This window comes from Centroberyx affinis, unplaced genomic scaffold, assembly GCF_046629955.1.
Source record: "Centroberyx affinis isolate AG114_WGS23_722 - 3 ecotype Tasmania unplaced genomic scaffold, CSIRO-AGI_Caff_v1 ptg004204l_1, whole genome shotgun sequence".
NCBI lineage: Eukaryota > Metazoa > Chordata > Actinopteri > Beryciformes > Berycidae > Centroberyx > Centroberyx affinis.
This window is the reverse complement of record NW_027281952.1, coordinates 582,501-603,749: the sequence shown is the minus strand read 5'-3', so window position 1 is coordinate 603,749 and position 21,249 is coordinate 582,501. Positions and strand designations below refer to the sequence as shown.

Genomic DNA, 21,249 nt, shown 5'->3' with positions numbered 1-21,249 from the left:
CTCCCTGGCTCATGCGCGCTCTGGCAGTTTCCTCGTCCCCAGAAAGCGCGTGAACTTCACCTCCTCCTCCTCCTCCTTCACTGAGCGTTCTGGTCCTCCTCTGCGCGCTCCTGGTTTCGCCTTGGACAAACTGCAGCGGAGCGCTGGATTTCCAAAAGTTCGCCAAATTGGTTTAGAGGTAGCTTACCGGGTTTGGGGTCGGAGAGGTTCGGTGTGTTTTCGGGGATAGGGGTATTTTAGATTTTTTTTTTTAGTATTTGTAGTGTTTTTTTTGCAGTTCCACCATGGAGACTCTCAGAGTTCTCCTCGCGCTGCTGTGCGTCTTGGCTGGAGCGCAAGCGCAGGTCCCGAGATCCCGGTTTGCGGGTAAGTTTGCCGAAAAAATATTATCTACTTTACAAGGAAAATCACTACTTCCTATATGAAAACGTCTAGTGGTGTTTCTGTTTGTGTGAATACAATCTGGCGTATTGAATTGATCTGGACTACAGGAACTCGTCCAGATGTTTCTTCTCTTTGGGCTGGATGGGCTGCTGCTCCCAGCCTGATGCGCCCGCAAAATCAGCAGTAGATGCAATATGAACAGCAAATGAGGTCAGATGATGATAGCAGCCTAGTCCACTGGGAGCAGGCCCTAGTTCAGTCCAATCATGGTTGTCATAACTATAAGTGGTCGGTAGGCCTATAGCAGGCTGGTAAGTTTGGGGTGCAATGCAGACTATAGACATCAAAGTGGTGAATGTGGACACTGACCTGAGCAGCTGATAGCATGTCAGGCCTGCTCATCTGCCATGCTGCTGTATGGTAATGAGTTACAGAGACGGATGGAGACAGCCATCTTACAGTATGGATATGGATGTAGGCCCACACCTGTTCTAACTCCACCTGAGGATGGATAGGACAGGTGGACCAGGCCCATGACACCCACCATGATGCCTGTGGCTGCCATACTGGGCACCCTGCTGGCCCGTAGGCCTCCAGTGCTGCAGTAGTGATAACGGTACTGGCATCACTGGGATTAATGGATGGATGGATGACTGAACGATACATGCACCAGTCAATTTATTGACTGATTGATTTCATCACTTTGGGTGCACCGTTGGGTGGCTGTGTGGGTGATTGATGATGGATAAATTGGCTGACTAACTCAACCCGACTTCTCCGGCCATCGTTTGTGTTTTTTCTGTGAGCAGAGTGTCCTGTCGACCTGTTCTTCGTACTGGACACATCAGAGAGTGTCGCCCTCAGACAGAAACCTCCCAACTTTTACATTGACCAGATCAAAGACTTCACCAAGCGCTTCATAGATGAACTGAAGGACATGTAAGAGACACACACACACACTCCGGGAGGGGGGCCTGCTGTTCTTTGGGCCTGATTACACCCCCTATCTGTACAGCTTTGCATAACAATATGATGCTGACCGCTGTGTTATTACCGCCGATGCACCCAGGCGCCACCCGTGTGACCGCTACCTGACGTGGAACTCGGGAGCGCTGCACTACAGCGACGAGATCATCCTCGTCCGAGAGCTGACCGACATCGCCACTGAACGGCAGTTGCTGAAGAACGACATCGATACCATCAAGTACATCGGCAAGGGCACACACACCGACTGCGCCATCAAGAGAGGCCTTGCCGAGCTGCTCGTCGGGTAACACACACAAACACACACTCACACTGGAAGACTAGGAAATGTAATGAGAAGATTGATAACTTTTCTGTGTTTGTGTGTGTGTGTGTGTGTGTGTGTGTGTGTGTGTGTGTGTGCTTGCGTGCAGGGGTTCCCACTACCACGACAACAAATACATAGTAGTAGTGACTGATGGCCATCCTATTACCGGGTACAAGGAGCCATGCGGAGGCGTGCAGGAGGCCGCCAATGAAGCCAGGCAACACGGGGTTAAAGTGTTTGCTGTGGCCATCTCACCTGACCAGGAGGTATAACACACACACACACACACACATACACACACACACACACTCATACACACACATATAGACATGCACATGTGAACCATAAACCAGGTACGCCCCTTTAGACTTGGGCGACATACATTTCCTTATCAATCCTTTAGAAGCAATACAGTTTCTTGAAAAGCGTATTTGCATGTATCCGCATATACATCGATTTCCGCATATCATTAAGAGATGACGATGAGTTTATTAACCACATTTTGAAACCTGCAACTTTTCACACTGAACTGCCTCTTACAGGGCCTGATGCCAGGACTCAGATATAAAGGGATAGGCCACCCAAAATTCGATGTTGACGTAATGTCTTGGCTCGAAAATAGTCTGAAGGCAAAAGAAAAGTCAGCCACTCAGCAGTTTTGTCTAGGCAAAAATACTTGGGGTGTTCTTCATGTACATGGGAATCTATTAAGTGTAGATAATATTATAGATGAGAATGGTGTTATGTCATCAATAGAGTCATATACTGTAGCTCACCGGAAGGTGTAGGTTCTAGTTTTAGGCCTGTAGGTGTTCATGTTTGTGTTTTCCGTCTCACCAGGACACCAGGCTGTCAGTCATTGCCACAGACCAGAACTACAGACAGAACTTCACTGCTGCAGACGAGTCCAGGTCCACCAAGATGGGAACCATTCACACCATCATCGATATGATCGTACGTCTCCTCTCCTCTCCTCTCCTCTCCTCTCCTCTCCTCTCCTCTCCTCTCACCATTGAATTAAACATTTTGATATTAAACTAACCTAAGCTTTCTCTTCTCCTTTTCAGACAAATGAGACAAAGGATGTGGTATGTCTTCTCAATTTCAATCTTTTTGTTTATCTCTGCTTACTCTGGTCAAATTTAAAGGAGTAGGTAAACAGTAATTTGTATAGACATTAAGTAGATTGGGAAGAAAGGTTGGATTTGCTCTCATCCTACAGTTTGACAGTGGGTGATGTTAAAGTTCAGAGGACTCCACTGGACTCTGACCATATCACTTAAGCTATTGTATTTAAGAAAGACACAGATACAGATGATAATAATATGATCATAATCCACCTGAAACTTCATTTAAGGTTTTCATAATCCTTCTTCTCTTTTTTTTCCCAGTGCTGCTCTTTCGACTGCAGTGTAAGTAACCCATATTACACCTTAATGGTCACTCTTATGCTTTTTTAGGCTTTATGTGTTTTCTTGAGAAATTACATTACAATTATATTACTGATTGTGTTTTATCTGCAGGCTCCAGGAGGGCCCAAAGGACCAGACGGAGACAAAGGCTCCACGGTGGGATATTACATCATGAATACAACTGATCTCGCACCCGCAACAGTTTTTTTTGTTTTTCACTTGGCCTAAAAATGAAGAACACCAAATACACAGCACTGCACCGTCGCATTCAAACTTTTACACTCATCTTTGGTTTGTTTTCTCTCTACAGGGAGAGACAGGTAGACCAGGGATGCCAGGAGAGAAAGGAGATATTGGAAACGTCGTAAGTACCACCCCGCAAAACACACACACACACACACACACAAACAAATGGACGCAACTCATTAGATCTCCTTAGATTTGCACAAGCACTGTGACATGGCTACAATATCAAGTCATTTTAGTGGGATCATCAAGGCTTGATGAAAGTGCCATTTGAATGTCCTAACCACTATTTCTTTCACTGTGTTACAGGGAAGTGTTGGAGATCCTGGACCTGTTGGTTACCGTGGAATGAAGGTATAGTGTCACTTCCACCACTAATTCCTACCTTTGTACTGGACAGAGACCAAAAACGACAACAGAAACGTCATGAATCAGTTCATTTTAACAGGCTTTAACGGTGGCAGTGATGAGACATAAGAAGGCTATGGATAATGAATAAGGTTTTACACCATTACATAGTGTTACATTGCATGTAATCAGCAATTAGTGGAGGGTAAACCCGCCTAAATCTAGTTTACCCACCGTTTTGTTTGATGAATAGAATTTACCCAACTTTTTTAGCCTGACAGAAACCGTTATGAGCTAGATTCATATAATACATCGTAGTATCAAGTAAGTCATATGAGGATACCATCTTTCAGGAAACAAAGCATTTTTCTAATGCATGTCTGAAAGTATTACTGATTTTTGGCGGTTGTTTGCCTTATGATGATCACTGACTGGCGGTCAGGGTTTACCCACCTGTTTATTTACCACCATATTGCATATAATGATAATAACTCTACATGTTTCTGTTTCCAGGGAGACCGAGGTGGCAGAGGAGACAAGGTACTGTCATATACAAAAAGTATACTTCAACAAGTTTCAACAAGTTTCAACTCTTGATGTACGCCATATCCTGTATGTACTTGATTTGAGAATTGTATTGAAGAGAATTAGTAAGGTACAGTGTGAATGGAATGGTGTGATGTGACTGGACATGGCTGATCAATCTCTTCTGTTTGCTACAGGGTGAAAGAGGACACAAAGGCTACAAGGTAAGCTGTTTTCTGTCTGGTCCTCTGAAGGATGCTCTCCTGTTGGCTGTTGCTCTGAAATCTAATGGTTCATTTCTTCTCCCGTCACTTCCCTCTCTCCTACACTCTCTCTCTCTCTCGCTCTTTCTGCCTTTCTACCTTTCTCTCTTTCTCAGGGAGACAAAGGTCAAAGGGGAACGGACGGAATCGATGGACGTAAGGTGAGTTGCAGACCCCAAACATCCGATCACTCTGGCTCTAGCTGTCTTGACCGGACGCGATGCCGTTGTTGAGATTATTATCCTTATGCGTTTTTTTTCCTCCTTTCCTCGTTAGGGTGAAGCCGGTTTCCCTGGCCTTGCCGGCTGTAAAGGTTCCCCCGGATCAGACGTGAGTTGTATATCTTTATCTCAGACTAATCCCACTGTTGTGATCTCACACGCCTGTTCACACTGACGTCACACACTGCCTGAATCACAACCAAATGGAAGTCCTTCAAGAGATGAGTCATAGTCCTTGACATTTTCGCCGTTTTTGCTGCGTTTGAGGTCCGCGAAACACACACAGACAAACAATCACACTCGCAGGTGTTGGGTCATGGACATACACACATGCGTTCTATATCTTTCTATTTCTGTCCCTTTATTTCTTTCAAACACACGGAAATATACACACACACACCAGTCCATCACAGTCTTATAGCTCAGCCTTGTTTACAGTTTAGTCATTAGCCGAAGATGCATGTTTGGAACGCGGCCCTGACCAACATCTAGCCCCGCGTCTGGAGCCCCGAGGGCAGGGGGACCGAGGCAACCTTGGTCTTTAATCACCGCTCCGTTTACATTCTCTGCTGACAGACTGTTTAAATGAAGCCATATAGTCATACTGTAAACACACACACACGCGCATATACGCGCAGATACACACACGCACGCGCACAGCGGCCTGGAAGTTTCAGCTTTGTGGCTTCAGCTGCTTGTGATCATGTAGTGAAGCTGTCTCTGTGTTTCCTGCTTCCAGGGCCAGCAGGGAGAGCCTGGTCCAAAGGGAGACCCCGGTCCTTATGGACAAAAAGGAGCTAAAGTAAGACGTAAAAAAAAAATACTTGTGCCATCAAAGATGGTCAAATAGCCATTTTGCCACTCTGCATTGAGATGTTGTGCGCTTGTTCCAGGGAGATTCTGGACGAGACGGCGAACCGGGACGGCCTGGGAACTTCGGCCCGCTGGGATCCAAGGTATGTGGAGACGCCCGAAAACAGAGATGTGTAGGAAATGTCTATATATCGCACAAGCCGGGCCGTATCATGTATCTGTGAATGTCTGTGTTTTGATAGGGCGATCGGGGCCCTCGCGGAGCCAACGGGGACAAAGGAGAGCGCGGCGATGATGTAAGTGATTCCACACCAGTGTTTTGTGATAAAGACACTGGACAACCTCAGCCATATCAAATTCATAACCTTCAACCTCATGCCTGACATCATGTATGTGTGTGTGCTCGTGTGTTTCAGGGCGCACCCGGACCGGATGGACCTCGCGGAGACAGAGTAAATAGCACTGATTTTGACACTGTGTGTGTGTGAGAGTGTGTGTGTGTTGCCAAAGTGTGTGTTAACATCTCTCTCTCAACTCCTTGTCAGGGACAAGGCGGAGAGAAGGGGGAGCAGGGTTCCCGTGGAAACAGAGGTCCGAGAGGAGAGCCAGTAAGTGATGATAAGGAGGAGGAGAGTAGACTTACATCCACTGATAAGGATTTGATGAAGGTTTCTATTAGTGGTGAATTTCAGTTGGACTCCTGGGAGAACAGCAGCTGTATTGACCTTAAAGGCTGTCATGCTGTTTTGTAAGCTCATTTGTATTGTGCTCTTACTGACCTAACTTTGTTTAAAGCTTGGCTCCGTGTGCCTCGATTGTCTGTTGTTATTGCCTTGAAGACTTTTAGGTCTGTAGTGCATTTATTCATTTGTCATTTTCCTTGCCAGGGGGAGCCAGGACCCCGCGGAGAGCAGGGGAGGGAGGGCTCATCTGGCCCCAACGGAGACCCAGTAAGACACACACACACACACAAATATAAACACTCACACAGACACACACACAGGAGCTACGTGTAGCACTACTGTTCATTGGCCGGTTGCGTAGTGTTGCAGGAGGCGGCACGGCCCCAAGTACAAACCACCCAATTCTCTTTCTGGCAGCATCCTTTTTTTCCAGTCGGAGAGAGGGAGCGGCAGTTTGCGCTTGTGTGTGTGCGCAAGTCTCTTTGTGTGTGTGTGTGTGTGTGTGTGTGTGTGTGAGCATGGGTGCATGTGAATTCATATTTCATCCGCGTCTGTTCCTGAGGGGGATTAAAATGGGCAGCAGCCTAAACAGAGGCGAAAACCGGACAGTGCCTCAGAGCGCTGCCCACTCCTCCATGTTTGAGTATTCTCTCTCGCTCTCTCTCTGTCTTTCCCTCTCTCTCTCTCGCTCTCTCTCATTCCCACTCTTTCTTCCTCCTGGGAACATCAGCGCTCACTCTTTCCCCTCTGACTCAGTTCTTCTCCCTCTGCCCGAGCCAAAGCCTCAGTATGGTTTTTTTAATAAGGCATAAGGCAGTGTAATAATAATAATACGTTGCATGCGTTAGTTGTGGTAACCTCCGTGATGTCAGAACTCTCAATGGCTCTTTTGTACTTTAGGCTGTGCCTCCTTTCCTCATCAGAGCTGAATGAATAGTAGGGAACTGAATAGTAGAGAAAACATGGAATAAACGACACATACTGTAGGCTACCTCATACTGAGAAGACCTAACTGCAACCTCACACACTTACTGAGACTTCACTGCACACATGGATATCATTCACACACATGCACAAACACTGTCAAGCTACATTATGTATGCAGTATTCCATTGTTATATAGTATTGTGCTATTTTAGCAGTATTTTTTGCTGTTGTATTTATTGGAGTCTTGTAGCATTTATTCTGCCAATGTTAGGCTATGATTTTGAAGCCATTAACAGCTGTGTAAAGTACTAGATAAGTGGACCGTTGTTAGAGCTGGGAAGCTACTGCCATCTTGGGTATACAGCGGTGGAAGAGCTGCGGGCGTTTGTCAGGAAATTGCTGTATTGACCTTATTTTCACGGTGGCCATTTTGAACTTCCGTCACACTGGGGAAACTGGTGGGAAACTCTACCTGGAAAATTGGCATTAAAACTAACGTTACCTCAAGTCTTCAGATAGACCTAGCAGTTACCAAATTAGCAGTCTCAGGAACAACAACTACAGCGAGTGCTTGAATTTAGCAGGGAGGTTAGTTTACCAGCTAGCTTACTAGCTAGTTAGCAAGTAGCTAGTTAGCTAATGGCAAGGCTACCGAGGCTAGACTGTGGTAACTAGCTATAGTGGGCCAATTACCTTAGAATGTGAACCTAATGTTTGCCCAATTCCTGACGCCTGCATGATGTGCATCAATGTACAACAGTAGTGGACCGTTTGCTCTTCCAGGTAGATTTTCCCACCCCGAGCGTGATGTAAGTTAAAAATGGCCGCCATCTGAATAAGGTCTATTACCAGTTTTCTTCAACAAATTGCACTGTATGTGACGGTTGCTTGTTGGAATGTTAATGGTGTCTCATTAGAGAATTTAATGGTGGTGTTGTTTTCCAGGGCGAGCCTGGCAGGGCCGGGCCTCCCGGCTACAGAGGAGATGAAGGACCACCTGGACCAGAGGTGAATCTAACAGTCACTCACACATGCACGCACACACACACACACACACACACACACACACACACACACACACACAGATAACTGATTACATGCTTAAAATTTGAATTAGTAGCCTAAATCATTATTTTAAGATGTTTAAAGTGATCGGACACCCATTATCACACAATCAAGGTAATCAGCCAGTAGTTTTAAGGACACATTACAATTACCCATTTGTTTTTCAGTACAATGGGTATTGCAACAATAATTTATTACTTTCCAAACTTACACACACACACACAACACGCAACACACACACACACACAATGGGCCTCATGCAAGAACATTTTCGTATTCTTATCTTAAATTTCTCTAACTTTTTTCGTGAGGTGGACTCGTATGAGTGTGCCACGTCAGATGCACCAAACGCTCGTATCTTCAGAAAACTGTCGTAAATGACCTGCGTAAACATGATGAATGGCACCTGTTCTAAATGAACGCGTGTTCATGAGAACTGTGAATTTGCATAATTGACGCCCCAATAATGCCATATAAGGTTAGGTGTCCAGCCCATATGTCGGGAAGCTTCATTCATAAAACTGACAGGAAGACTAAGGAGAAGTCTACCAGCTCTGAGATTGAAGTCCTACTATTAGAAACAAGTCAACCAAAGCATATGATATTTAATATAATTCAATACTGGAATCAAAGGAACTGCTAAAGCCAAGGAATGGCGTTCCCTTGCGATAAACAACTATAGTATTCCTATACATTTTAGATGAACACCAAATAAATATCACAACAAAGCTATAATTCCCTATAGGAATATTATAGTGATACTACAGAAGACAAAAATACCATGATAAGGTCCCTATAAACCCACTATTGAGTACCACAGACACTCTAAGTCCCTATAGGAGTATTATAGGTATATTATAGGACTATAGTGATTTGTCGTTAGGGCACCGTCACAGAAATAAGAGAGAAAATTGTAAATACGAGAAAATTGGTGAATGCGGCAAGTTAAGAACGAATCTGTGCGTACGAGTGGTTCTTGCATGAGGCCCACTGTCTTGATGCCATCCTACCCCCTTTTCAACAAACACTACAAATGTCATGTCACATTTCATATGTTTTTAATCTCATCTTTCCTTTCGTCTCCCAGGGAGCCAAAGGACCAAGAGGAATCAAAGGAGCTCCAGGAGACCGAGGCCAGATGGGGGAGAGGGTGAGAGAGAGAGAGAGAGAGAGAGAGAGAGAGAGATGTGGCACTATCCATCATATGCCATGCCATGACGTCTGTGTGTGTGTGCCTGAGATAAACCTTCTTCCTTCATTTCAGGGAGAAGATGGTGTCCAGGGAAACGGAACAGCAGGTTGCCACGGCTTCCAGGTACGTGAACTTATTGCATGTGTAAATTTGTGCCAGTGTGTGTTTGTGTGTACATCATGAACATTTGTGTCTTCTTCAGGGTTACCCTGGGCCACGTGGAGACTCCGGTGAGCCGGTAAGTTCATGACCTTTCACCTTCAACTAGGGCCGGACCGGTGTATTAGTTTGTCAATATATCAAGCCAATATCCCTCTTTTATTAAACATCAAATACTGGCCAGTCAGTGTTATCCACCTTCAATATGAAGGATATGAAGCAGTATGTTTCATTACATATTTATTGTAGAATTGATCAATTCTACACTGGTTGTCAGTGGGAAGCCCTTAACTTGAGCTGATTCTATATGCAGCGTTTTGATCAGATTCCACTGAATACTGAATTCTTTGCTATGGAAATATTAAACTATACATTTTGAGATACAGAATACTAGTCATTGGCAGCATATCAGTAACCTTGAACTTCATGCTCCAGCTTAGTACTTGCCGTGCGACCTCTAACCTTTGCTCTCTGACCCTCAGGGTGGCAAGGGAACACCCGGACCCAAAGGAGACGACGGAGAGCCCGGAGAGCCAGGCACCGATGTGAGTTCCGCCCCTGTCTCCATTTTGGAGTCGTTCCTCTCTCTTTATCTCATTTTATCTTCCTTTAATCCCTTCCTGGCACGGAGCGCCGACAGGATGTGAGTCACATTTCACTCCCTCGCGTTTTATAGAACCATTTACATATCTTCTGTTTTTTATTGGTCTCTTTTTATACTTTAGTAGTTAGACTTTTTTGTCTTTCATTTGTTTTTCTGTACCACCACTTTCAAAATACTTTACTACTTTTGTTTTTCACTCTGTCTGTCTGTCTGTCTATCCATCTCCCTCTGTTTCGCAGCTGGAAATGCTTTGTCAAGTAGAACTGAACGTGTGTGTGTGTGTGTGTGTGTGTGTCTATGGGGAAGAGGGCTTTGAGCTGATGCAGCTGTGTATATGTCGTTGTCAAGGATACCAGGAAATGAGCGGAGACTATGAAGGGACTGCATTTCTCTTTTGGAGTGTGTGTGTGTTTTTGCATGTTTGTGTGTGTGTGTGTGTGTGTGTGTGTGTGTGCGTGTGTGGCATGTGTGCGCATTTTTTGGGTGTACAATGTGTGTGTCTGCTCTAGTATCCGTTGCGTGACAGTTGTAACAGTTTTAACCCCTGGTTCAACTTGGTCATGTTTAGGTTGAAATTATTACGTCGCCAAGGTTCGTGCTTCATGACATAAACATCTTTACACATGTTTGCACTTTTCCCTCATGCCTACCTCCTGCACCCTGACCTCTGTCTGTGAGAGGCATCGCACTCTGTAAGCTGCAGATCAAAGTGTCGGATCGGTTTAGCTCATCAAGATAAGGCAGGAGTGTATGACTGCTCTCCAGGGGCGGAAAGGAGCTACGTAAAAACCACACTAGTTACAGAAATTGCATAGATTTTTAGAGGAACGCTACTTTTCCAGGTCCAGTTTTTTAAGCATTTACTCCTATGCTTACTTGTTCCATTTGTCATCAGTGAGTAGTAAGAGCAGCGCACAGTAAAACCTCTCATAACTTCTATTACTGAAAGTTTTATTGATCCATCCCTGGTCCTCTAGGTGATAATGTTTTTTTTTTTTGATAAGGACATCATCAAAGATAGGAGAAGATAGGAGGAACAGTTTGGAAACATGCAGAAAATCTTACTGATTCCAAACGAACTAGATGCTTAAGTGCTATTTTAATGAACTACTACCTCTACTTCACCAAAATATCGTAGCACTCTGTCTTTCCACCACTGCTGCTCCTTCGGTCAGGATGTCACGACCTTTATAAAAATAGATAATAAGATGCCATATTTTATGTATCTCACTGGGGAAAGTGAATCCATTACATTCTATCTGTCCCCAGAGTCGTTCATCCATCTTTAAACAGGCCACAATCTCTTTTTCTCTTAACAATCACTTGCTTGTTTTCACCAAGTTTTGCGCCCAGCCATTCACTGGTTTGTGTGAGTGTGGACGATACGATGTGAGAAACGGTTTGACTGCAAATCACAAGAAGTTGAGCTGGTAAGTTTAACGCAGCTTGGGCTTCATTGTGATTTTTGAGCGACTGGATTTCTGAGTTAAATTTTTCAGAAAAATCTTTACACTGTACAGGCTTGTCCATAGGCCAGAGGGGACGGGACAGGACGGGACAGACAGGGGTGTGTCAGACCTTTTTGACTCCTTCACCTCTTTAACACACAACAGAATGATAATATATACATCTTCACCAACAGTCACATCTGGCTCTGTGTCGTCAAATATGACGCCATACAATCAGTGTCAGGACATTGTGTTGTGTGTGTGTGTATCTGCATGGATGATATGGGCCATGTTTTATACATCAGAGACTGTTTGAAGTTGGGAATGTGCAGTAATTGGATCCTTGTGTGTGTGTGTGTGTGTGTGTGTGTGTGTGTGTGTGTGCGTGTGTGTGTGTGTGTGTGTTCTTGCTCATGGCGGAGAGCGGATATGCATGTGTGTGTATTAAAAGCCAGGTGGCATTACCTCTTTTAGCCATGGGAATGTATCTGTAGCCTCTCTCTCTCTCTCTCTCTCTCTCTCTCTCTCTCTCTCTCTCTCTCCCTCTACCTCCCTTTCTCATCTTTCTACCTTTCTACTATAGATAGATGGCTAGATGGCAGTATAGCAGCAGTGGAGTCCAGCTGGTTAGAAATGACCTTGAGCTCAGTTCAAAGAGCAGAAATGATTTATCATGCTGATTTGTGATTTCACAGTATTTGCCTGCCTTCCTGTATCTTATTTCTCTCCAACATGTTGTGACGCAAATGGGTATTTAGACAATACCCTCAACTCCAACAAGCACCTCTGTTTGCAATTTAAAAATAGTGTCTGGAACAGAACATCATTGAGCGTGGTATCCGCTCTCGACTTGCAATTTTGCATTCATCTGAATTTCTCAAACCAAAATGCCCGCACCTCCTTTAAAGTGTGTAACTGTTTCTGTGGGAACATGAACCTAAAGTGCAGATGGTTTCCCCAAACAGATTCACAGTGTTGAGCTCTCTATTCTCCACACTTCTTCAATCTCCACCATAATATCCCAGTGATTAGCCGTGGGTCGCAGTGCAGCTGCTGCAGGGGCTTTGGCTGCTCTTTCCCCCTGCAGCTGGATTGCTGTGGCGGACAGCGGTGCAGAGTGCGCCAGACCTGGCCTTCATTAAGATTTGAGATGGATTTAGTGGCTTTTCTCAGAGTCGCTGATCTTAGTCTAGCACTAGGGCTTGAGTATTGTTGGAAGGTTTTTGATACTTTGATACCAGTTTTGATCGGTTAATACCTCCTCTAAAACTCTACTTTTTTATATCTTTCTTCTTGGAATGAAGCGGAATGATTTAATAATGCAAAGTAAATTAGTAGTAGTAATAGTAGTAGTAGTAGTATCATTATTCATTAATTATTTTTGTAAATTATCATTTGAACATGCTATTTGGGTATTCTAAATAGAATCAGACCACATTCCATTGGTTTCCTCAGGACAAATATCCATAAACATGAGGAAAACTTTCTCATTTTCACATTTTGAAGCTTTTTCATACCTTTTGATACCTTATCTCTTTTCAATACCCAACCCCTATCTAGGGCAAAAGAATGAACCAACCCCAAGCACATACCTGATGTTTCGGAAAGTCATTTAGATCCCTAATCTAAGCTGTAACTATGTAGTTTGAGACAAAGGTATGGCTAGTAGATCTCTAGGTGTGATAAGTGCAGATTGGCAGATAATATGATCCCTGCAGTAACAGAAGAGCAGCAGCACATACCTGTGCTACATATCTGAGCTGTCGCCTGCGGTCAGTGTTATGAAGACTTTTCAATTTGTTGCACACCTACCGGACACAAAGCTGTCATCTTGTCATGAGAATTGGTGCATGACGGTGATAGATAGCAGTACACATTCAACACATATACCGTATTTAAATGTACTTACTTGTACTCACTGTCTAACCCTTAATGTGTCTATATAGGGGCGTGGGCCTCTCTCATTATCTCCCTGTCTCTCTCTCTCTCTCTCCACAGAACAACCTTCCAGGGAATCCAGGACCTAAAGGGGCCAAAGGTCACAGGGGACCTGAGGGCAGAGCGGTACGAATGCCGCCGAGTCAGGGCATGAGCCGACCGTGTGTGTGTGTGTGTGTGTGTGTGTGTGTAGGTTTGTCTGTATGTGTATACAAGTCTCGACATAGGAGGGGTTATTGTCCACACCTGCAAAATAGACCCCCCCCCCCCCCCCCCAAAACCATTAACACACACACTGTCGTCATCCCCCTTTCTTGTAATCTGCGGGGCAAAAAACATTTAAATTGACCAACCAGCAATTGAAAACTCATGGTCCTGGACCATAATGAGATAATGAGCAGAAATTGGTCCTAAATATGATACAGAACGTGTGAACGCATGTTCTCCAAGGCCCCGATCCATCTCTCCTTGAACTGCACCCTTTCACACTTTCCCCACTTCGCCTCTCCACCTCTTCCCTCTCCCTCTTCCTCCCCTCTCTACCCTTTCGTCCTCCTCTTCCCTCCCCTCTCTTCTCTCCTTCTGCTCTGGCTTGAGCCTCTGCTGCATATTTCTGCACGAACAGTTTGAGTTATGTCTTTGTGGGACGATTCCTCCCGTCTGCAATTAACTGCTGTCTCTCTCTTTTGTGTGTGTGTGTGTGTGTGTGTGTGTGTTTGCCTGTGTGCACACACACGCATGCTAGCCTGGCGTCATTGTCACAAGAAAGAACGCTCTTAAAACTGAATTCTGTGTCTGTTAAAACAAAACAGATGGTTTTCCTGCAGCGGCGCAAAAAAAACAAAATGGTGTGGCAAGGGAACAGAACTTTTGGAGGATTCGCTTGTTGTTGCAGAAAGGCGGCATACCCAAATGTGTGGGTGTGGATGTGGGTTCAGTGACTGAGGGATTCTGGTTTGCTGTGAATTCAAAGGAGTAATGGTTTTTCTTGTGAAAATCATCCTTTTTATTCCAGTAAAAGTGAAACGTCATCCAAGGTTCTAGCTTTCTGTCACCATTTCAGTCCCTATCCGGGCAGATAAACTGTTGCTTGGCCAGAGCTTTACTCTGATAAACATTCAATGCTAACAGGGGAATGAATCACTCATCCTCTCTCTCTCTCTCTGTCTCTCCCTCTGTCTCTCTCTCTCTCTCTCTCTCTCTCCAGGGACCTCCTGGGCCTCCTGGACCACCAGGAACTGATGTGAGTTTAAAAACCTTTAATCAGTGCACCTAATCTCAACCCCCGCCCCTCATTTCAGCCGCATGGCAGCACAGCTAAGTACCACAGACTTAATTCCCCCTGAGGCTGTGCTGGTTTGAGTTTGAAACCGATACTCTAAGTTAAGTCCGTTGCCAATTTCCTGAACACAGAAAGCCTCATCTTTGACCGAGCAGCTCGCTCAGTGAAAAATCTCCACTGTCATGTTTTGTTTTGCTTTTTTTTTGTTTTATTTTGGAGTCGCTTCAAACTGTGTCTAGCACCTTATGTAAGGCTATGCAACGGTGCATTATGGTATACCGTAACATACGTTCCACCTCTCCCTTCAGGAATGTGAAATTCTGGATATCATCATGAAGCTCTGCTGTAAGTTAACCTGAGACCGTGAACACACTTCCACACACACACACACACACACACCCACATGTATGTTAAACCCTCGCCCTTTTCAACTCTGTGCCTGATTACCCACGCATGCAATCTGAACCTGAAGAATGTGAAGGATAATCAGGTTATGTTGTCTTAAGATTTTTTCTGTCCAATTAATTAATTTTGTTTTGATTTGTTTTTTTCTCCCCCCTTATCTTCCTCTTCCCACACATCACAGCTTGTTGTGGTAAGTTTATACCCGTGAAAATCCACATGAAAATCATTATCATCGTTATTCCCCCTTATTCAGCTGCCAATGTGATGCTTGTCCCATGGTGAATTTGTGTGTGTTTGTGTGTCTCTAGAGTGCAAGTGCGGACCTCTGGACCTGGCCTTCATTGTGGACAGCTCAGAGAGTATCGGTGCCTCCAACTTTGCTCTTGCCAAAGACTTCATCATCACCGTCATCGACAGACTGATGAAAGACCAGCAGATCAAGGTACGATCTTCGTCTCCTTGCGTCTTGACATTTGACTACATCGTCTGAGCGTGTATTTCCATTTTCAAATTCATTCATCTTTGCATCATCGCTGTGGGATAGCTGACGTCTGACCGTCACGGAATGCATTGTTTACTCAAAATGATACTGGCAGTGCGGTGCAAGTTGTTTTTTAGAGATGTTAGGAAGCGTTGCTTTGAGAACAGACCTCAAAATAGAAAGTGTGAATGGATTTTCTCAGGGTTTGGACACTGCTTTTATGTCCCTCCAGTGACTCTCTCCTTCCAGTTTGGATATAATTAGTCAGGGTGGGTGGGGTGCAGCGGTGTTGACGGAGGAAAACACATGCGCAGACACAAAACACACAAACACACACACACGCACACAGAAAAACACACGTTCACCATGTCCTGTTTCTCTTTCCAGTTTGGATTTAATGACTCCAGGGTGGGCGTAGTCCAGTACAGCGGTTCACAAGCCCAAGAAGCCGTGCAACTGGGCGACCCCGACATCCAGACCCTCACCGAACTTAAGCAGTGAGTCCACACACACACACACACACGCACACACACACACACACACACACACTCCTGCCTTGCATTTTCTCTGGACTGCTCTTTGATTGGTCTCTTGTATTGGTGACAGTTCGGCACTCTGCCCGCTGTTGCCCAGGTTCGATTTCCGGTCAGGGAAACGGTTCAGCCGTGATTCAGCCTTGCTTAGCAGGGTGGTCTAGTGGTTAGACAGCATCCTTCAGCTGGAAGAATGGGGTTCAAGTCGCTGTGTTGGCAAGCATCCGCCCTGCTGAAGTGTCCCAGAACAAGAAACTGAATCCCTACCAGCTGCGGGGGTTTTGTTCTGTAGCCGACCCTGACCTCTGACCTCCCTGGAGGAGGGCAAGTGAAAGAGAATTTCCCTACAGGGATTAGAGTAATAATCCACAATATTTTCTCACAAACAATTCCCCCTGTTTTGCTACTCTTATCGCTGATTGATAAAACACAATAGTGATTCAACCTTCAGCCAGTTCATGAAAGCTTTTACATTTGCTGTGCTAAACGCCCGTCGTCTGGTAGGTCTTTCCTGGGAAAAATCCTCTGGCGTTTTATGTGTTTTCAAATGTTTGTGTGTGTGTGTGTGTGTGTGTGTGTGCACGCGCAGGAAGGTGAGAGACCTGACCTGGCTGGCTGAGGCCACCTACACAGGCGAGGCCCTGCAGTACTCTCTGAATAACATGATCAACCGCCTGAAGCAGGACAACCGAGTCGTCCTGGTTCTCACCGACGGCCGCTCCGACATCTCCAGGGACAAAGTTCCCCTCAACACCCTGTGCGGGAAAGGCATCCGGGTGAGCGCGACACGCACATCGGCGCCCGTGGACACGCATTCACTCAGAACCGACATCCGGAAATACCCACAAACCTAAAAATGCGTTTCCTCGTCTCCAGGTGGGCGGTTTAGGAGTGAAGGACTACTCAGGCCGGCAGCCCAACCAGGAGCAGCTGGAGGACGTGGTGTGTAAGAGCGACCAGGACAAACCCGGCTTCTCCTTCGTCCTGGACAACTTCGCCGAGCTGCTGGACGACACCTTCCTGCAGAACCTCACCGCCAGCATCTGTCAAGGTACAACACACACACACACACGCACACACACATCCATAATTCACTGTAGTCTGTTTACTTGTGTTTACACTTTGAAAGAATTCTAAGTAAATGGACTTAATCCCTTTTTTTTTTTACTTCCAACACCAGATAAGAAGTGCCCAGACTACAAATGTCCAAGTAAGTCAATTTTTTAATATACTACAGTTTCACATTTGATGGTACTGTTGGTTTTCTGATCTGTCATCTTGATCAATCTCGTCATCTCTATGTCTTTATCAAGCTCTCTCTCTCTCTCCCTCTCTTTCTCTTGTTCTGTCTTAATTAGATTAGATGACACTTCTAATTTCTTCTTTTTTACTTCCTACTGATCTCCTGGTATAAATTGGGCCGTTGCAGCAGCAAATAATAGGATACAGCAAATAAAACTAGCATATAAACAAGAAAAGAGCTTAAACATAGTACAACCAACAATTAAAATACTAGAATGTATCAAGAAAAAATCTATGAGTGAGAAGAATGAACATATATGAATTGAAGATATATAAATATCTGCTGTCTTGCAGCTTGTCAGATCTTACTCAGTCGTTTACAGGATCAATGAGATTAGTAATTGATCGGCTGTGCTGTGTGTGTGTGTGTTGCAGTCACCTTCTCCGGTGACACCGACATCGTGGTGATGATGGACAGCTCGGCCAGCGTGGGCCAGAAGAACTTCGAGACCAGCAAGGCGTTCGTCAGCCGCCTGTCCGAGCGCTTCCTGGCGGCCGAGCGGAGGGGCCGGGCCGCCGTGCGAGTGGCCGTGGGCCAGTACAGCCGGACGCCCCGCATGGAGCAGGAGCTGACCGCCAACCTCACCCAGCTGGTCGCCCGCGTCGACGAGGCCGCCTTCCAGAACGACGGCACCGCCGTGACGGAGGCCATGAGCTTCGCCCTGCAGCGCTTCGAGGGCCGCGGCGACTCGTCGGGGAACAGGAAGAAGAAGCTGGTGCTGTTCTCGGACGGCAGGTCTCAGGGCGTCACCGAGGCCGTGCTGGAGAAGCGCGTGCGCCAGGTGGCCGACGCCGGCGTGGAGCTCTTCGTCATCTCCGTGGGCAGCCAGGTCAGCGAGGTTAACCTGCGCACCCTGGTGAGCAAGGGGCGGCAGGACGACGTCACCTACGCCCAGCGCCACTTGTTCCGCGTCCCGGACTACCCCTCTCTGCTGCGCGGGGTCTTCCACCAAACCGTCTCCCGCAGGGTGTCCCTGCCCTGAGCGGGGCCCCGCACAACAGGACCAACACGCTTTAGATTTTTAGTCCCATTATGAATACTCAGTCTCACTCATTTACCGTACACTGTGTTCAAGTGCTTTTTTTTAAAAGAAATGTCAGAAAAACGACAAACGATTGTGTGCCAGGCAGACGGAAAGGTCTGCTAAGGGGCAGCTGCGGTCCTGGAGAGCCTCTGATAAAAGCCATGTCTAAACCTGATTTTATCTTCCATTCAGATTGGTATTGGGCTGATTTCCACTCAGGCGCTTTACATTCCTGTGTCACTTTCACCTAATCTGGATTCATCTTCTTTCAGTTGAATTCGACTTCATAATTCAAGGCAAACCAATGTGGAGCAAGGTGTGGGTTGAGAATGGCTCGTCAGGCTACAGTCTCTCGTCTCTCCAGGACCGGAGCTCCCTCAGTTTGAAGGATAGTGTTTAGGGTCTGATGTGGACCCGGTTATTGTTGCTCTTAGATCACCAAAGTGACAGGGAAAACAGGACGTGACATCAGACAAAACCCATCAGCACTTCACCTGGTACTAATGAGAGCAGACCAGCTGGACCCAGCACGTCTGAGTGTGTGTGTGTGTGTGTGTGTGTGTGTGCGCACCTCTGTGTGCATGCGCATATACATGTATGTGTAGTGAGGTGATGTTTTATGTGTAGCCTTGGGGGATTGTTCAATAAACAGTTCTGCTTGGGTCACTGGTTCACATGGTGACAGAGAGCTGTTCTGGATCATCTGTGCACCAGAGCAGCCTCTGTCAAACACACACACACACACACACACACACACACACACACACACACCTACCCTCGGCCATCATCATTCAGGCAGGAAAACATCTGTCATGACTGATGGTCCGGCCTGATATGGAAAAGAACCCTAAGGGAACTATGCCATGAGCCCCTCACACCCACACCCACATACACACACACACAGAAAACACACACACACATACCTGCAGTTTCCACACACAAGCCGCCAGTTTTGTTGTCAGCAGTGGCCCAGAGTCACTGCACTGTTGTTATTATCTGTGGTGCTATTAGTCTCAGTGTATCAGCCTCTACCCATGTTGTTAAAGAAGATACTTTACCTGAGGATACACACCCTCAGCAGTGATGTAAGAGCTCCTTCAATAAAGGTTGCTACACCCAAATGTCTCAGCTCACTTTTGTCCACACACACACACACACACTCTTTCGTTTGCATGTTCACACATGTACGCATAAATATACCTTTGACTTGGATTCACTCCCTAATTTGTTAACCTTGACCGCTAAATACTTGACCCTAACCTTTTCCTTCACCTAACACTAATTCTATCTCTAAGTCCAGATGTTAAAATGGCCGGTTTTCAACATGAGCGCCAACTAAATGTTCACCCCCTGCTGAGTTTTCACCATCTTCGGGGTCAGCAGGGTGGCATAGCGAGTAGGGAGACCGTCCTCTGACCATCTTGAGCAGCAAAAGTCTTTCTATTCTTGTGAAGTCGAGAGTAAAAGAACGAGAACACACACACACACACAAAATGTACATGAATGCACAAGCGCTCGCATACAGTAGTCTCTTTCTCCTCTGTCTCGTTTTGACACATGCTTTATATTAAGCTGCATGCTCAGTCGCCAGCGGTAGTTCTACAGAACTGTCTCAGTGTGACTTACTTTCTTCTTTCTCTTTTTTTGCTGCACTCCTGAGGTCAGCCACTATTTTGATCTACACTGTGTGCGTTCGTGTGTGTGTGTGTGTGTGTGTGTGTGTGTGTGTGTGTGTGTGTGTACGTACACGAATTGGATGTGGCTGATACAGCTGATACATCCCTTCCTGTGAAATTCGTTTTTTTTTTTGGAAAATCTGGAGCCCAAACTGCGCTTATCACAGTTGCAACATTCCAGTGTCTGTGTCCGTGTGTGTCCGTGTGTGCGTGCGTATTTGTATGCGTGTATCCGTGTGAGCTGCGTGTACGTGTGTGTGTGTGTGTGTGTGTGTGCGATTTCCTCAGAAATTTGTTTTGGCTGCTCCGTGGTTTTTGCTGAGACTCAATTTCCTCCTTCCTCCTGTTTTCTGAAGGCATGGCGAGGGAGGAAAGGCCTTTGGATCAAACCTCTCACTACCATCTTACTCTCAGCCCTCGGCGCAACCTTTTTCCACTGAAATTCACTGGCAACAGTGACATAAGTTTCACACATGCGCTTGACCACGCGCATCTGTGCACGAGCGTGTGTGTGTGTGTGTGTGCGTGCGTGCGCGTTGAGGTAACGACTCCCAGCTGCCTTGTCTGTGCAGAGAGCACATCTGGAGAAAAAAAAAAAAAAGAGGGGGAGAAAGACTACGAATAAGCAGCAGCAGCAGCAGAGGAGAAGAGAAGATGTGTTTGCATATCAGAAGCTTACTGTCATATCTTATGTTTGTTCTGATGGACAGTATTTGACATGCAGAGGCTGCGGATCTGCATTGGGGAAACATGTGGAGGGACTGTATCGCTCCCACACAGACAGACACGGAGAGAAAGAGTGTGTGCATGTGTGTGTGTGCATGCTGTACAAGTGTGTGGTTGTTTGCATATGTAGGTGCTGGTTTGCTTGGACGCTTCTGTACCTGCTGCCTTGTTTGGTCTCTGTCTCCGCTGTGCATGTTTGCAGGAGAGAGAGAAGTGGCTGCGCTGTTGGGACGTTAAGTTGTTTGTGATTCTGGAACTGATTATGCAGAAATCCCCCCAGACTGAATCGTTCTTTTGGGC

The 21,249-nt window shown here is 45.9% G+C and overlaps 1 protein-coding gene across 1 annotated transcript; it reads left to right on the top strand.

The window, feature by feature from the left end:
- Positions 1–116: 116 nt before the first annotated feature.
- Positions 117–19,661, top strand: col6a1 (collagen, type VI, alpha 1). Its single transcript, XM_071542988.1, has 35 exons — positions 117–366; positions 1,194–1,323; positions 1,454–1,654; positions 1,782–1,941; positions 2,516–2,629; positions 2,743–2,763; positions 3,067–3,087; positions 3,199–3,243; positions 3,398–3,451; positions 3,643–3,687; positions 4,195–4,221; positions 4,404–4,430; positions 4,586–4,630; positions 4,746–4,799; positions 5,430–5,492; positions 5,584–5,646; positions 5,746–5,799; positions 5,920–5,955; positions 6,049–6,111; positions 6,391–6,453; positions 8,059–8,121; positions 9,266–9,328; positions 9,443–9,493; positions 9,573–9,608; positions 10,012–10,074; positions 13,580–13,645; positions 14,727–14,762; positions 15,110–15,146; positions 15,388–15,396; positions 15,515–15,648; positions 16,075–16,184; positions 16,810–16,996; positions 17,097–17,271; positions 17,401–17,430; positions 17,898–19,661. Exons 1-35 carry the CDS (start codon positions 285–287, stop codon positions 18,503–18,505), a joined length of 3,036 nt encoding a protein of 1,011 aa, XP_071399089.1. The 5' UTR covers positions 117–284; the 3' UTR covers positions 18,506–19,661.
- The last annotated feature ends 1,588 nt before the right edge of the window (positions 19,662–21,249 follow it).

What these genes read in the sequence shown, in the direction of transcription:
- col6a1 (XM_071542988.1), top strand. Translation starts at nt 285, where the DNA reads ATGGAGACTCTCAGAGTTCTCCTCGCGCTGCTGTGCGTCTTGGCTGGA. An exon ending in ACACCATCATCGATATGATC is followed by an intron (nt 2,630 to 2,742) that starts GTACGTCTCCTC and finishes TCTCCTTTTCAG; the next exon opens with ACAAATGAGACAAAGGATGT. An exon ending in GGGGACCTGAGGGCAGAGCG is followed by an intron (nt 13,646 to 14,726) that starts GTACGAATGCCG and finishes CTCTCTCTCCAG; the next exon opens with GGACCTCCTGGGCCTCCTGG.